The sequence below is a fragment of the Salvelinus namaycush genome, chromosome 22 (genome assembly GCF_016432855.1).
Source record: "Salvelinus namaycush isolate Seneca chromosome 22, SaNama_1.0, whole genome shotgun sequence".
Lineage (NCBI taxonomy): Eukaryota > Metazoa > Chordata > Actinopteri > Salmoniformes > Salmonidae > Salvelinus > Salvelinus namaycush.
The window spans coordinates 10,784,333-10,802,722 of NC_052328.1; the positions used below are offsets into that span (position 1 = coordinate 10,784,333).

General features: G+C 42.8%; 1 protein-coding gene across 1 annotated transcript; it reads right to left on the reverse strand.

The window, feature by feature from the left end:
* Nucleotides 1–773: 773 nt before the first annotated feature.
* Nucleotides 774–16,066, reverse strand: LOC120017392 (adhesion G protein-coupled receptor A3-like). Its single transcript, XM_038960142.1, has 8 exons — nt 16,052–16,066; nt 15,505–15,575; nt 14,088–14,252; nt 12,609–12,828; nt 12,243–12,392; nt 8,569–8,730; nt 2,960–3,157; nt 774–791 (listed from the first exon to the last, which is right to left on the reverse strand). Exons 1-8 carry the CDS (start codon nt 16,064–16,066, stop codon nt 774–776), a joined length of 999 nt encoding a protein of 332 aa, XP_038816070.1.
* Between the last annotated feature and the right edge of the window lie 2,324 nt (nt 16,067–18,390).

Genomic DNA, 18,390 nt, shown 5'->3' on the forward strand with positions numbered 1-18,390 from the left:
TTGGATGATAAGTAGGTGATAATATGAACGACGTAGGGTAGAGTTAAACTCAGGTGATCTTATCAAAGGCATCATTAGCTGTATTTCACACCCATGAGAATGCTTCTCCTCTCTAGAACTAATCTTTATTAATAGGCATGCAAAATGTGTTAAATTAAACTAAATAATACAGCAGTTTACTGGCAGACTCTATGATGCCCCTGATATTCTGTTATTATACATTTTGTTTGAAGTGACTGTGCAGCTTGGCACTGTTGAGGGAGAGTGTGTGGTCGTTCAGTGAAATTCTTTTGAGGAAATCCACAAACCAGATTCCTTATATTTCACTGTTATCCCATCCAATTAGCTACCAGCCAGACATTTAAAAACATATGTGTTGAATGGAGCTGGTGGCTGAGGTCTGGCATCTAGTGTATGTGTGTGTGTGTGTGTGTGTGTGTGTGTGTGTGTGTGTGTGTGTGTGTGTGTGTGTGTGTGTGTGTGTGTGTGTGTGTGTGTGTGTGTGTGTGTGTGTGTGTGTGTGTACATGCATGTGATCGTGGTTGCACATGTAAGCGTTTGTGTGTGGGTGTGTGTATGTGCGCAATGCCACCCGTTTGGCTGTGTGTGGGCACAGCGTGACCATATGTTCTGTGCAGTAGCTCAGTTTAACCTAGCACAGCACAACCAGGCATGAGACACAGCCAGAGAGATAGAGATCAGATACTCTGCGAGTGGGGGCTAAAACAGCACTACGGCTTAAATGCCAGCAGTGTGAACACTGGTAAAGATCATCAGTCGCACAGAATACACTGAAGGAACAACAGCACAGAGAGGAGGTGAGAAATTCCCCCAAACATGCAGTGTTCTATCCTGGGGAAAGAAGAGACGGGAGCGGTGATATTTGTGGAAGTAGCCTCTCCTCCTGAGGGATGCTGCATGTCTGAGTCAGTTCTAGTGAGAGTGTGAGTGGAAGATTAGTGTGTGTGTTTGTGTACGTGTGTTTGTGTGTGCGTGTGTGCATATGCGTGTGTGCGTGTATGTGAGTGAGTGTGTGTGGCCTGAATGGATTCGCTCTCTAAATCCACACGCCGTCTTCACAGTCAAAGTGACGAGCGGTGGAGTCAGGCTTCCGCTTTGCATCTTTCGTTTCTTTCTGTCTGTGGGTGAAACAAGGACAAAGGGAACCACTGAGCCCTGCGGCAGCCCTGCACCTACACCTCCAGCCACCGGGAGGCACTACAGGCAGAAGTTGAATAGCCCCCCCAATGGTAGAAGCCTTGCCTAGGGACATGTGCCAGTACCCACCATATTGGAATTCAAAGCGTGGGAATCCCAACATAACTGTTCACTACATCAGGATAGCTAGCTGTCCAGCACTCATTTGGTGAGAGCCACAGACAATTGTCATGTAGCAATAGCTAAATATTGTCGTGTAGCAAAAGCATATTGCAGTTATTGCTGGTGTGACTGTCATTGTTATCCACAAGTGTATAACAGTAAAACCAATAACAGTAAACCGATTTCTCCAGGATTCTAATTCTAATCCCGTAAATGGCATTCCTATGCACAAAACAATCCTAACAGATGCCTACATGAAAAATGGCAATTGAGGCTGATTACTGGGCTGGAAAAGCACCCTCTAAACAGTGGATGTGAGGGGCTGCCAGGGCGCCTGTTACAGTGCAGTGAGAAAGGGCCTGCGAGGGAGTGTGAGATCGGTAGTAATAGGAGGGGCCTTTGCATATGCAGTGTCACGTCGTAGGGTTGTACTCCCAGAGGAGAGCAGAGGAGAGCAAGGACAAGGCCAATGAGAGAGAGAGAGATAGGGCTGAGAGAGAGAGAGATAGGGCTGAGAGAGAGAGAAGGCTGGCGGCATTTCCATCCCAACCCTAAGTGGCCCACTGCTGCTCTGAGTGCCGCTCACAATGTCACATTCCCATTGAGAGCTCACTTTCTCAATGACAATCGCTCCCTGTCTATCAAGCCACACAGGTTTGGTTTGGAATTGTCTCACTTCGATAAGCCTAGTCATGCTCATCGACCTCTGTCACTGGTCATCACAAAGGAACAGCTTAGTCATCAAAGGAATGCCTTGCTTTTCTCCCCCATGGCTAGTCCCATCTGAGATCGCTGAATTGCTGCACTGGGCACTGCAACCAAGCTAAATAATAGCTGAGCACAGTAGATAGTATTAGCTAATCATAAGAGGACACAGTCAACAAACATGCTGAAACACACAGACACGAAAGTAAACATGCACACACACCAGCACAAGCACGCGCACATGCACACAGTAGCTGATGTGTATAACGACCTACTGAAATATTGCAAAACAATGCCACTTCAATGCCAGAGGAGTGTTTTTCCCTGTCTGCATATGTAGACTGTAAAGTGTAGCTGACGTGGCATCTGTCATTTGGGACGGGCCAGCAGGAGGTATGATGGAGTAACAGTGATTTAGTGTGACAGGGACACAAGGCCACAGTATCCATCACAGGAGAGTGGCCTACATACACTGACTCCAGAACTACTCCACCAATCCTGACCCTTCCCCCTTTACAGTGCAACCTATCACAGGCTGATCTACAGCATGCCACTGCACCAAAACAGGATGTCAATTTATGGAGAGTAATAGACAACAACAGTCTGCCAGGCAGGAGCACTGCCCTATTATTCTTACACCAAAGTGGGTGCATTTGAATCTTGACCATAACAAGCTGCATTATCTAAATAAATAAAAAATAGACAGAGAGAATTTTAGGACAGAATTAAATGTCCAATCTCTGATGAACACTTATGGTATCATAGAAATGTCATTCCTAGAAGAGAGATTCTCATTCAAGTCAACGTTCTGTAACAGGAGGACCGGCAGCCATATTGAATGTATGTTGTACCCATTAACCATGGAGTAAAAGCAGGAAGTTCATCCTTCAATGTGTGCTTTATTTTCAAGTCATTCTATTTCTATGTACTGTACCTTGCTGAGTTGGCTGGCGGGGGAGCCGCCGCCGTTGACCGTGTGACATTTGAAGTTGAGCAGCGTGTCCCCGATGGCATCCTGGTTCCTCTGACCAGAGAAGGGTGGCAGGGGGGCTCTCTGTACTGCCATACACGAAAGACCCCGGAAGTTAGACGGCCTGATCAGAAAGGCCTCCATGGCTATGTTTGGGGACACCTGGATGGAGTCAGAGCGATAGGGAGAATGGGAGTAAGTGAGTTTATCTTCCTGGTCTGAACATAAATGGCTGATCCTTTGAAGTGTCATTCTGAAGTGTCATTCTGCACTGAATCGATAAATAGATGTTGATGAAAAACAAAACTAATTTGCTGATCATGCTGAGCTGCGAGGCTAAAAGGAGGATGAACTACAGCAGGCCTGGGCAATTGTTTTCCATGGAGGGCCACATTAGAATATATTTTTGCCATCGCAGGCCAGAATTATACAGTTGAAGTCGGAAGTTTACATACACTTAGGTTGGAGTCATTAAAACTAGTCTTTCAACCACTCCACAAATTTCTTGTGAACTAACTATCGTTTTGGCAAGTCGATTAGGACATCTACTTTGTGCATGACACAAGTCATTTTTCCAACAATTGTTTACAGACAGATTATTTCACTTAGAAAATTAAAAAATTCCAGAAAATGATGTCATGGCTTTAGAAGCTTCTGATAGGCTTATTGACATCATTTGAGTCAATTGGAGGTGTACATGTGGATGTATTTCAAGGTCTACCTTCAAACTCAGTGCCTCTTTGCTTGACATCATTGGAAAATCAAAAGAAATCAGCCAAGACCTCAGAATGTTTTTTTTAGAACTCCACAAGTCTGGTTCATCCTTGGGACCAATTTCCAAACGCCTGAAGGTACCACGTTAATCTGTACAAACAATAGTACGCAAGTGTAACATCATGGGACCACGCAGCTGTCATACCACTCAGGAAGGAGACGTGTTCTATCTCCTAGAGATAATCGTACTTTGGTGTCGAAAAGTGCAAATCAATCCCAGAACAACAGCAAGGACCTGTGAAGATGCTGGAGGAAACAGGTACAACAGTATCTATATCCACAGTAAAACAAGTCCTATATCGACATAACCTGAAAGGCCGCTCAGCAAGGAAGAAGCCACTGCTCCAAAACCAACATTAAAAAGCTAGACTACGGATTGCAACTGCACATGGAGACAAAGATCATGCTTTTGGAGAAATGTCCTCTGGTCTGATGAAACAAAAATATAACTGTTTAGCTATAATGACCATCGTTATGCTTGGAGGAAAAAGGGGGAGGCTTGCAAGACAAAGAACACCATCCCAACCGTGAAGCACGGGTGTGGCAGCATCATGTTGTGGGGGTGCTTTGCTGCAGGATGTACTTGTGCACTTCACAAAATAGATTGCATCATGAGGGAGAAAATTATGTGGATATATTGAAGCAACATCTCAAGACATCAGTCAAGAAGTTAAAGCTTGGTCACAAATGGATCTTCCAAATGGACAATGACCCCAAGCATACTTCAAAAGTTGTGGAAAAATTGCTTAAGGACAACAAAGTCAAGGTATTGGAGTGGCCATCACAAAGCCCTGACCTCAATCCTATAGAAAATGTGTGGGCAGAACTGAAAAAGCGTGGGAGAGCAAGAAGGCCTACAAATGCGACTCAGTTGCACCAGCTCTGTCAAGAGGAATGGGCCAAAATTCACCCAACTTATGATGGGAAGCTTGTGGAAGGCTATACTAAACGTTTGACCCAAGTTAAACAATTTAAAAGCAATGCTACCAAATACTAATTGAGTGTATGTCAACTTCTGACCCACTGGGAATGTGATGAAAGAAATAAAAGCTGAAATTAATAATTCTCTCTACTATTATTCTGACATTTCACATTCTTAAAATAAAGTGGTGATCCTAACTGACCTAAGACAGGGAGTTTTTACTAGGATTAAATGTCAGGAATTGTGAAAAACTGAGTTTAAATGTATTTGGCTAAGGTGTATGTAAACTTCTGACTTCAACTGTACATCATGTGTATGACTGTGTTGACAGATATATCTACTGTAAATCATGTGCTACTTATTTTACTTTTTTTAACATGCACAGAAATAAACCACATCCATGTCCTCCTTTCGGTAGGTATTTTCATTATTAAACTTGCTATGAACTACACGGAGGGAAAAGTACACTGTGCATTCAGCACCACGGACAGAACTCTTGTTAATTGGTATGCACAAAAACACAAGAACGAGAGAGAGCTCAACATTACATTTAAACTACTCAATCAGTGTGAGGAGTGAAGTCTCTGATGGACATTGACTAGAGCAGTGAAGCCAGGTATAGTTTCTGATGTCGCTATGTGCAGGATTGCTGAGAGGTGAGAGTCAGTAAGAGATGATCTGTGCCTTGACTTGATATATTTCATCACTGAAAATGTCTGTTCACATAAATAGGTTGATCCAAACCCTACAAACATTTTCTGAGCATGACTCCTAATCTTTGGAAAGTTTTTTTCATCGAGAGATGCATAGAACCTCGTCAGTGACATTGTTTTGAATAGTTCTCCAATCACTGCATCATACTGAAGATCGATAAGCTCAAGTTGCAGGTCAGTGGGAGCGTTATCCACATTGAAGGTGAATGGAGAGGAAACCAAAAGCATGTCATTTTCCAACACTTTGAAATCCTCAAAACAACGATAAAACTCACCGTTCAAAGCACGCAGCAGCGATGTATACTTCTCCTGCTGGTCATCTGATAGGGAACAGACTAGTAGTGTTGGAAGGTGGGTGAGATTGTTGGCTTCTACTTGGCGGGTCAAGAGGAGTCATTTTCCCTTGAAGACTTTGACAAGGCTGTTCATCTGATGTGCAAAAAGGCCCTTCCCTTGTAGTTTGGAATTAATTTCATTCATGAGGGCCATGATGTCCACGGTGAAGGCAAAATCAGCCAACCATTCAACTCAGCAATCTCCGATTTCCGGTCCAACACCCTTTTAAGCACCTTCCCCAAATTCAGACATCTCACGTCTTTGTGGTATGGGAGATCTGCATGACACGACTCTGTCTCTTCCCACAGTGAGACAAACTGCCTGAGGTTTAAAGATGTAGCTCTTATGAAGTTTACCACTTTAGTGACTGTATCCACAACATGGCTAATTTTCAGAACACATTTACAGAGTATCTCCTGATGAATAATGCATGCAGGGAAAAAAAATCTGATCTGGGTTCAGCTCAGCTATTTGATCTTGTATCCTTTTCAAAAGGCCAACATTTTTTCTTGTCAAGTTTGGGCACCCATCAGTGGTCACACTGGATAACTTTTCAAAACTCAGTCCCAGTTTTGCCACACACTTATTAACCTCCTCCAATAAATATTTCCCTGTGGTTGTGCTCTTCATTGACTGCACTGAAGCAAGCTCCTCTGTAATTTTATAGTCTGGGGTTATGCCTCGTAAGAACATCAACAATTGCGCCGTGTCACGTGCATCACTGCTCTCATCCAGGTACACGGAGAAATAGGTAAAATCCTTTACCTTGTCTTTCAACTGTTGTTCCATATTCTCTGCGATGCCCTCAACACGCCATGTCACTGTTCGTCTTGACAGGGAAACATTTCCAAACAGCTCTTTCTTGTCTGGGGCAAAGTATTGGTGTAGAGTCAATTAAACATTCTTTCATGAATTCGCCCTCAGCGAATGGCTTGGTATGTTTAGCAATTTTGTGGGACAGTACATAGCTAGCTCTCGCAATTCCATCGTTTGCTGAATGCAGTTTTGTGAAAAGACCTTGCTGCTTTTGCAACTGAGAAAGCAACTCTTTCGATGCATTGCCCTCTGCTCAGAAGACATATTCCTATATTTCTCTGCATGCTTCGTCTGGAAGTGTCGGGACAAGTTGCAGTCTTTCAAGACAGCGATGCTCTCTTTGCACGCTAAGCACACAGCTTTCCCTGATACCTCAATACATAAATATTTCGATGTCCACTCTTGCTGGAACAACCTACATTCATTGTCAACTTTCCTTAACTTTGAAAAACTAATTTCTAGCTAGCTACTATTTGTAACTGTGACGTGTCTGTCAGCCTGTCAGTCACTGTCTGTCCTCGTGCAGTTGTTATTTATACGTGTCTTCAAAATAAATGTCCCACAAGTGGTGGGAGTTAAATCATTACACAAAGGCGAGAATTCATTGGGCTTTTAATTTCAATAACATCGCAAATTCTTCATGTGATCTGAGCATGATTCCGCGGGACGTATGCGGCCCGCAACCTGATTCAATACGTCCCGCGGAATCATGCTCAGATCACATGAAGAATTTGCGATGTTATTGAAATTAAAAGCCCAATGAATTCTCGCCTTTGTGTAATGATTTAACTCCCACCACTTGTGGGACATTTATTTTGACATTTATTTCCGGGCCGGCCTCTGCCCAGGCCTGAACTACAGTGAGTTCCAAAATATTTTATTTTGAGCTGACTTTGGATATAAAATGATACCGCACTTTGGATTTGAAATGAAACAATGACTATGAGGTTAACGTGCAGGCGGTAAGCTTTAATTTGAGGGTATTTTCATTAATATTGGGTGAACCGTTTAGAAATGATTCTTGAGTGAGAAAGTTACAGACTCACAAATATCATACCCCCCCCCCAAAAAATGCTAACCTTCCCAGTTGTTTTAATGGTGAGTGGCTAGCATGTCTTGGGGTATGATATTTGTGTGTCTGTAACTTTTTCACTTATTATTATTCACAATTCACGCAGGATTATCCATGATCATGGTGGCATCCACATTAATGTAGAAGTGTTTAGAAATATATTATATTCTTATTTACAATAAAAGTGACTCCATAATGACACAATACATTTGTCACGCCTGCTCCCGCTCCCCCTCTCTAGTGCTCTCTGGCGCCAGGCGGCGGCGGCCCATCATTACGCACACTTGTCACCATCGTTGCACGCATCAGCGCATCATGGGACTCACCTGGACTCTATTACCATATTGATCGCCTCCCCTATATCTGTCATTTCCTCAGTTTCTTCCCCGTGTCTGCACTAATGTTGTTTTATTCCCCTTGTCCAGACGCTGTCCGTGTTTTATTTCATGTCCGTTATTTATTAAATATGAACTCCCTGCACTTGCTTTTCATCTCCCAGCGTCTGTCATCACAACAATATTTATCATTCATTTCTATTGGGCACAAAATGATCTGAAACATAACCAAAGCAAATGCATCCAACCCATGTGTAGAGACACACGCTTGATGTAGTCATTCTGTGCCGTGAATATGGGACCAACTACTTAACTTATTACTACTTTTAATACACATATCAGTGAATTTCTCTTTTGGTCCCCTAAAATGGGGTCTGCACTTTAAACTCACAGTAATTGTATGATTTCAAATCCAAAGTGCTGGAGTACAGAGCCAAAACAGCAGCAACAACAAAAAAGTCCCTGTCCCAATACTTTTTGAGCTCCCTTAAGCTTTTATTTCAAAACCAACCTTAGTAACACTTTATAAGTTATCCTTTTAAGGGGTTAAAGAGTGACCAGTTAGTTTATAGACGTTTGTGTGCATTTGATGTTTGTTTACCTACCTTTGATATGACCTGCGTGTCTATGGTGAGAGCCAGGTCGGCGATGCGCTCCACACACTGGACAATGCGTGTACATGCCCTGGCCTCGTTCTGAGCCATCCACAGGATGTGTTCCTCCACCAGCATCATGTTACTGGCTATGTCAGAGATATAGTCCCCTAGCTACGGGATTGAGGAAATGAAATGATGAGGGTGGTGATGGTGACTGTATTCATTATATAAAGATTGTCTTTCGATTAGCGGCTCCAATGGGGCATAATCACTTAGTTGTGATGACAGGTGAACTATTTACATCAAATTCACAGTTTCTTTATTCTAACTGTTCTGTGGAGAGATTGGGTTGGCAGTAATCAAGGTGTATCTGGGCATCCAAGTATTGTTAGGTTTTCTAGTAGGACCCCGTGTTGAGGAGAGCTCCAAATAATGATCTTCTCACATAAAAATGTAATTCCACTACACTACTCTGACCTCATTTGTGTGCAGACCCTATAGTTGCCTTCAGTCGTATAAAGCAGGGGTATTCAACCGGGAGTCCGCAGAATTACTGCAGGGGGTCCGCGAAAATGTACAATACCAGTCAAACGTTTGGACACACCTACTCATTCCAGGTTTTTTTTTCTTTTCTTTTTTACTATTTTCTACATCGTAGAATAATAATGAAGATATCAAAACTATGAAATAACACATATGGAATCATGTAGTAACCAAAAAAGTGTTAAACAAATCAAAATATATTTGAGATTTGAGATTCTTCAAAGTAGCCACCCTTTGCCTTGATGACAGCTTTGCACACTCTTGGCATTATCTCAACCAGCTTCTTGAAGTAATCAAATGGAATGCATTTCAATTAACAGATGCGCATGGTTAAAATTGTATTTCTGAAATATCTTTCCTTCTTAATGGGTTTGAGCCAATCAGTTGTGATGTGACAAGGTAGGGTTGGTATACAGAAGATAGCCCTATTTGGTAAAAGACCAAGTCCATATTATGGCAAGAACAGCTCAAATAAGCAAAGAGAAATGACAGTCCATCATTACTTAAAGACATGAAGGTCAGTCAGTGCGGAACATTTCAAGAACTTTTAAAGTTTCTTCAAGTGCAGTCGCAAAAACCATCAAGCGCTATGATGAAACTAGCACTCACAAAGACACGGCGGTTGGAACCAAAAATCTCAAATTTGGATTCATCAGATCAGAGGACAGATTTCCACCAGTCTAATGTCCATTGCTCATGTTTCTTGGCCCAATCAAGTTTCATCTTATTATTGGTGTCCTTTAGTAGTGGTTTCTTTGCAGCAATTTGACCATGAAGGCCTAATTCACGCGGTCTCCTCTGAACAGAAGATGTTGAGGTTTGTCTATTACTTGAACTCTGTGAAGCATTTGTTTGGGCTGCATTCTGAGGGGCAGTTATTTGCCGATTTCTGAGGCTGGAACCTCTAATGAACTTATCCTCTGCAGCACAGGTAACTCTGGGTCCTCCTTTCCTGTGGCGGAACTCATGAGACGCAGAGTAGGTGAACAGATGGTCTCTGCATGTGTGGTTCCCACTGTGAAGCATGGAGGAGGAGGTGTGATGGTGTGGGGGTTCTTTGCTGGTGACACTGTCAGGGATTTATTTAGAATTCAAGGCACACTCAACCAGCAAGGCTACCACAGCAATATGCCATCCCATTTGGTTTGCACTTAGTGGGACTATCATTTGTTTTTCAACAGGACAATGACCCAACACACCTCCAGGCTGTGTAAGGGCTATTTGACCAAGAAGGAGAGTGATGGAGTGCTTCATCAGATGACCTGGCCTCCACAATCACCCGACCTCAACGCAATTGAGATGGTTCTGGATGAGTTGGACTGCAGAGTGAAGGAAAAGCAGCCAACAAGTGCTCAGCATATGTGGGAACTCCTTCAAGACTGTTGGAAAATCATTCCAGGTGAAGCTGGTTGAGAGAATACTAAGAGTGTGCAAAGCTGTCACCAAGGCAAAGGGTGACTATTTGACGAATCTCAAATATTAAATATATTTTGATTTGTTTAACACTTTTTTGGTTACTACTTGATTCCAAATGTGTCATTTCATAGTTTTAATGTCTCCACTATTATTCTACAATGTAGAAAATAGTCAGAATAAAGAAAAACACTTGAATGAGTAGGTGTGTCCAAACTTTTGACTGGTACTGTATATCAAATAATAATGTTGAAAAAGTGCATTTTTTGTCATTTTTTTAATGAATATCGCTAGGAACAACAGAATAGACTACCAAAATCTATGAAATCTATTCATTTTAAAATGTTCTTTACATCACCTGATGATAAGACAAGATGTTACATTTTTGGGGGGCTAACATAGATTTTTTTTGGGGGGGCTAACATATGATGAGGATCCCTCGGTCTCCGGTTTGCCTCACCAGGGGTCCCCGGGCAATAAAAGATTGAAGACCCCTGGTATAAAGGAAATACATTTTGAATAGATTAGGGGGATAGCTGAATTACCTCTTCATCAATTTAGCTCTCAGGTGCATGATTGTCATAAGCAAGAAAAAAAGGATGAACGAAAACGCTCAGCTTTTTCAAATTAATTTTGAAGGCTAGTATAGCGTGGACGGTGGCAGGCTAAGACTCCTTTATTCCTAGAGTGTGAGCACATTTAGCGTAATGTACGGTTTCTCAAATCGAGTTCCGTTAACCTGCGGATCCCTCCATTTAAGCCACATGTGTCAAACTCATTCCACGCAGGGCCGAGTGTCTGCGGGTTTACACTCCTTTTACTTGATTGATGAATTAAGGTCACTAATTAGTAAGGAACTGCCCTCACCTGAAAGGAAAAAACCAGCAGACACTAGGCCCTCCATGGAATGAGTTTGACACCCCTGATTTAAGCTGTCATCTGAACAGTTTCAGGTCTATTCTTGCAAATCACTCCTCAGAATTTGGCAAATCCCTGCTTTCAAAACACTGAAAAGCACTCACATCTCACAGGCTTAAATAATACCAGGTCAGGAATAGCAGCTAACAATATGTATAGTTTCCCCTCAAATTGCATGTTACCAAATTGCCTCACTGATGACATCTCAGGGAAATTAGCACCCAAAGTCTAGCATTTATGGAGCTGGAGTCAAGTAGACTAGCCAGCTACCGGGGCAAAAAGAGACATCATATGTGCCTTTCATTGGACTATAAACGGCTCGTCCAAAGAAAACAGTTTGGGGTTCTTTATTCAGTCTCTCCAGAACTTCCCAGGGATTATTTTCTGACATTTGCGGGGCAAAAATGCTTGATTTTGCCAGAGGAATTCTGACATTGTGCATGGCAATATGCAATGCTTTTGTCCAATTTCTCCGGAAAATGCATTGATGAGGGACAAAGTTTGTTGACGTGTGACTTGATTGAACTATATTATGCGTTAAATGTGTGGAGATTGGTTGAAATTGCAAGCCCTCTTTTTGTACTGTTTTGACTGCTTTATGCAGATATAGTGTAGTGATTAGTCAAATTTGCAATTCCTCTTACAATATGCGGAGAACTGTTGATTTAGCAAAACAATTACTGCTGCATGGAGGCTGAGGGTAAATGCTGTGTGTGTGTGTGCATTTTTCTGTGTGTGTGTGTGTGTGTGTGTGTGCGTGCGCGCGTGTGTGTGTGTGAACAGCGGCTAAGTCCTGCTATCATACGTACTTCTCTACGCTGGTCCACCAGGCGAGTCAGCCTCTCCACCAGGTGTGTGACAAAGATGACATCCATCACATCGCTGAAGTCCCCCGCCCTGCTGGTGAAGGCTACCAACTGCTGGGCTAACGGCTGGGCATTGCTGGTGTTGATGGTCATCTGGTAATAGAACAGTGATTGGGTTAGAAGAGGCTAGATCACTTGGATTTACACAGATGCATTTCATATGTGTTATAAAATAACAGTTTGTATGTCTTCCTATGGGTCTTAATCAAGCCAGATATTACCTCAAATAAAAATAGTTAATGATTCAGATTATTCCGTTTTAGACCCCCTTGTCTCGCGTTGTCTCTGCTAGTGAGAAAAATTTCCTACCTGGGTGAGCTCATGCAGTATGCGAGTCACCTCGCTGGCATATGGGCACTGGGTATAGTCATCCTCTGCCCACCGGCCTGCCCGGTCACAGCGTCGCCAGGCCTTCTTCTCCCTCTGAGTGCGGTGGTGTGAAGCGGCACCAGAAGGGTGGGGGGCATAGCCAAATGTGGATGGAGCACAGGGCAGGAAGGCCAGTATCCCTGCCAGGGTCTTTGGCCACCTGTCACAAGATATGGTAGCAATGTCTTTGTCACCGTGATCAACAATAAGCCTTGATTTCCTGACTACACTACATAGATGTGACACGTTGCCTTGTTGTTATGTCGCATTACTAAGGTATCATTTATTGTTGATTGTTGATCTGCATGACATGTAAACAAACATAATGGAACTGGATATTACATATACAGTACATCTTACTGTAGTCTATATCTCCCTGAAAATACCCTCAAAAACACCAATGAAAACAAGCTTGTTTCATTTCAACAATGTCATTTTGGTAATTTTTCATAACGTGAAAACAAAGGGAGTAAATTGAGGAAAGACTAAGGATACATCTGTTGTTATGTTCAGAGGAACCTGTCCTGCTTTCTCCCCCTGTCATCATGGCACCGGCTACTTCGTAATCTATGGCACTAATCCCCCCCCCGATAAAAAAAGGGTCTCATTTTCCAGCCCATTACACCACTGCTTAGCAGAAACAAAGCCTCTCTGCTCGCTTCACTGGAAGTGGGTTGTAAAAGTACAGGAGCAGTTCATGACAACAATGGAGCATACATGGAAACAAGACTGAAGGGAGAAAAGCAGACAACTTCTCAAGACTTCCAGATGGACAGGGACAGGGACAGAGACAAAGGGAGAGGTGGAAAGCAGACCTGGGTTCAAATATTATTTGCCATCATTAATGTGCTTGATTGAGATTGCCTGACGCAATGGAACCAGTTGAACAGTTCCAAAATGGTAAACCCCTCCCATCTGGCACTCCAGGCAGACTGAAGCAGATGCTCAAAGTATTTGAACCCAGGTCTCGTGGAGAGCCTGTTAGCTTTTCAACTCATAAGGCTTTAGCTGGATGGGAAAATGCCAGTCAGAGACTAATTGGAATGTTTTATAGAAAGCTACAGTATAAAGCTGGGGTACAGATTTATTAGCATTTTGGTGATTGATATGAAACACATGGATTCCTAATGCGTGGGGATAACTGCTAGCTAAACAGTACTTACATTCCATGGATTTTTTTTTCATTTGACTGTTTACTTTCTTTGTTATCTAATATTCTACAGTCGCTTCCTACTTGAGCAGAGCTGAGTTTAGCGAGCCATTGGGCTTTCACATTGCACATTCTCAAAACACTGACTTCTTGAATGCCAACATGAGGTCAGGCATGTTTTAGGCTACCTTGTTGCACTGTAGTTGACCTTTGACCTTGTCATTCAGTCTTCGTTTAGTCTTTGTTTTTGGTCTGGTTAGAGCACCCACCTGAAGTCCCCCTTGTTGCTGTTGACCCTGTCTGCTGAGCAGTAGGGTGCTGACGTCTCCAACACAAGGATCTCCATCTGTCTGGACCTGTTGCCACGGGAACTGGTCACCTGGCACTCCCAGATGCCAGACAGGCTGTGGTTGATGTTGGAGAGGACGACCTCGCTGGAGGAGAGAAGAAGACAGATCTACTGCATGAGTTTCCGTGTGTGTGCGTGTGTGTGTGCGTGTGTGCGTGTGTGTGTGCGTGTGTGCGTGCGTGCGTGCGTGTGCGTGTAACCACACAAGAACTACTCAATTCAAGAAACACTTAGAATTGTGAAACTTAAAATAGTGCTGTTACAACGACTTAGAGCTGTGGTCGTTACATGCTTTGGTGATTGGCATTTGGAGCATGTCTCCTTTGTAAGGAAGATTTCTATTTGAATGGCACATCCCTGGTTATAAATAGAAAACATACATGACAATGACAGCAGATTATAAAGTATTGCGAGGCAAAAACCGCTATCTCCATAGAAATACTGTATTTCTCAGCACAAAGCCAAATGTATTTTTAATTACTAATGCATAATAATTTCCGTAAAATCCACATTTCCATGTGGCACCTCAGACAATTGACTGCTTTGCTCCACTATTTCATTGAGCAGCGTTCTGTGTTGAGCTGAAAAAAACCAGCCGCGGTTTCCCCCAAAAAACACGACTTTTCAAATCCGACTTAGGAACAATACTATGCCATGGGTGTTTGACAGTTGACATTCAAATTATAAGTGACAGGCAAGAGAAGGCACTTAAATCTTCCACAGTAAAAATGATTAGTTGCTGAGTGCACTCTGATGTGCCAGAGAATAATCCTTGACAGCGCCTCTGAACAGAGGATGTGCAGGAAATATTTATTCAGCGACATGAAATATAGTTCCCTGTGGCTTTTTTCTCCAATACCCTCAAATTACTCATCTTACTTGTCTCTTGCTGTTGTGTTTCTTTGAATTCTTTCAGTACCATAGCTCTGAATCCCATAGACATGACGACACTAATATTTTAAAAACCTTTCCCCTTTTCACACTATCGTGCTGATCCGAACCCAACTGTGCTGGCTTGGACATCTTCTTTCAAATGTTCCTTTTCAGCATGGTTCAGCAAGTATGGTGGATGGATGTGTACCCCGGCCAGCTTAGTTCAGTTTGTCTCGGGTCAGTTTGGCTCAGTAGTGTGAAAAGGTCTCTAGATTCTAATCTACAGCTTGGCGGCTTTCAAAGTCTCGTATCTTCACATGATGGTAAAGAACATACAAGTAAAGAGCTGAACACTGTTCTAATTCCCTGAATCAACTTTTCTCAATGACTTTGCCTCAACGACACTCTCTGCGAGGAAATAAATAATGAAACACCGATTGGTTCAATCTCTGCATTTTGCTCACCACTCATTTCTGATGGGGATTCCAAAGGGCTCTAAATTCAATGTTGAACTCTTGACTGAGATGATGGCATCCTGTGTGGAGTGGTAGAATGGAGGGGGAGTCGAGAGCTGTGAGAGAGAGGCCAAACTCCTGGGTGTTTCGCAGCGCTTTTAGCTAATCAAAGGGGGACCATCACGCCCTTCCAGATGTTTGGTTGGTGCGTAAAACATGTCAATTCAGATAAGCAGAAAACTGTGATGGGTTCGCACTCAGAAAGATGTCACATAAAGCTCACTTCGTTTTTAGATTTTAAAAATGATTTTCACTGAATTAGGGATAGTGTACACAGACATTTCCCTGATGCAGTGAAACTAATAACACATTTGAAAAATTAAGCAAACTTTATGAGACATCTTTTAAGTGCGCAGCCATCACACTTTTTTTTGCAGGGCTGTTAGCTAAAAGCTTTAAACACTGATCATGATTTCATCGGCTGGAGCAGAGACAAGAACCTGAGAGGCTTTTGGGATTTGAGTAAAAGCTTGCGCTGAAATACAGTATGCTTTACCCTGCAGGCGAACATCTTATGAATGACCTAGGCTACTTCTGTACCCTTTACCACTGAGCAAAACATCCGTCTATGTCAAGATAGATGTAGCTAGATGTACTGTAGCTAGATTAGGGTTGCAAAACCACCGGTAATTTACCAAGTTACCGGAATGTTCAGCAATTTAGGCAATTAACGGGTAATCTATGACAATCTATGGTAACTTGTACTTGAATAATAAAAAAAGTTTATTAATCATATTTTCTTAATCTTTACACTGGTGTTCATTAGTTTCTAGTGGATAGACCATATGGTTCAAGAGAAAATAGCCTAATTAACTCTGCAACTACTCCTACTATTTACTGTTTTCAGAACTGCCACCACAAAAACATTTACAACAAAGACATATTGACATAGCAAAATAAATAAAAGTGTGTAAAAATCTGAAGGATATTTCATGCTGAAACTCTCATATTAAACACGAACTGTATTCACTAAATGTATGGGTTATGTTTAGGATAATGTTTTAGCGTTGTCATTAAATGGTTTATTTCAAAATCATCTTATTTTATTGTTTTATATATTTTGCATGTACTGAAAATTCTGGAAGTTTACTGGTAAACTTCTAAAGTTAACAGTATTATACTCTCCCTTTGCAACCCTAACATAGATTCATTATTCGTTCCTCTTCCTTCGTTTAGCTCCCTTAGCAATGCCCAAATAGACAATTATACCACACTGTACATCAGAGGGACTGTTAAAGTGAGCACTGTGTGAGTCAAATCCAGTGCAGTGATGTTGAATAATCCTATGATAGCATGGGCAACCCAGGGTTGCTGCTGCTACAGCCTCGGTTGTCTCCAACACCACAGGAAGAAATAGAACACAGCTCTCCCTCCCTATAACAGCAGCGTTCCTTTCAAGGGACACAACCACAAAGTAGTGCATCAACTCTCCAGTCAGGTCCTAAATAGAAACCCTCTGAGGTTAATCCAATATCAGCCAGTCTGATGTCTCCATTGCAAGCAGCTTGCTTGTCTTTCATTTCTAGGAAAGAGAAAACAGGAGAAGAAAGCCTTGAAACATATTATGATGATAATGACATGATGATGATTACTTAAAGATTTGATGATGGCAAAGAGGACAATTCATTCATGACAATAATGAAATAAAGTAATAAATTCCATGTAAATGTAACTGCAGAGGAAGTGTGTGTGTGTGTGTGTGTGTGTGTGTGTGTGTGTGTGTGTTCATTAAGATTAGGATTAAAGTGATTGTTCACCCAAATTACAAAATGACCTGTTGGTTTCCTTACCCTGTAAGCAGTCTATGGACAAGGTATGACAGCAATCCATTTCCCTGGATGCTGTGCTCCCTGCCGCCCCTGTGCTCCCTGCCGCCCCTGTGCTCCCTGCCGCCCCTGTGCTCCCTGCCGCCCCTGTGCTACCTGCCGCCCCTGTGCTCCCTGCCGCCCCTGTGCTCCCTGCCGCCCCTGTGCTACCTGCCGCCCCTGTGCTACCTGCCGCCCCTGTGCTACCTGCTGCCCATGTGCAAGTCTATGTGTGAGAGACTGAGACATGAATAGTGTGCAGAGGACAGTTACATCATTGGTGAACAGGCCAACCCACACATACTGTACATTGGGAAATATATCTCCCCATCTTCTCCTCTCTTCCTCTCCCAGCTCTTTCCCCCTCTCGGTCTGTACTCTCCCCCTCTCCTCCCCCTCCCTCTTTCCTCCCTTCCTCTCCCCTTCTCCTCCCTGCTGCCTGAGCAAGGCAAACTCACCGCTGAGGGCTTAAATAACAAAGTGGCAGCTAGATCGTAAACTGTTCCATATCTGCTACACAGAGCTCAACTGAGACCCGGATAAACAGATTGCTGGAGCTGGAGCTGGACAAACTGTCAGTCAGCTTATGGGTGGTTTGATGATTTGATAGAAAACATTTTTTAGTAAAGTCATCCTCACACTAAATCATAACTATGAGAGGGAGCTGGGAGCTTGGAGGGCGAGACAGGGGCACAACACAAAGTAATGACCTAAATCCACACGTAGCACTGCACTGTTGTGGAGCTCTCTGTACCTAACGCTTCCCAAGGGCCTCATTAGGAAAGTTTATGCTCTCACGCTGATGTTTAACTATTTGTTTTCATAATGCCTGCTGACAAGACAGTACACTTTGAAAGTGTCCCCTCCTCAACAACAAACCAACATTCCAAAGCTCTGGCAATGCTCAGCCATTTTACAAGAGGCTCAATGCCACAGAGTTGGTTTCCTACTTCCTCTAAGTAAGTGCATGGGTGCTTTCAAGCATAAATTGAGTTTAACAGCTACTGTATACAAATAAACATAGGAAACA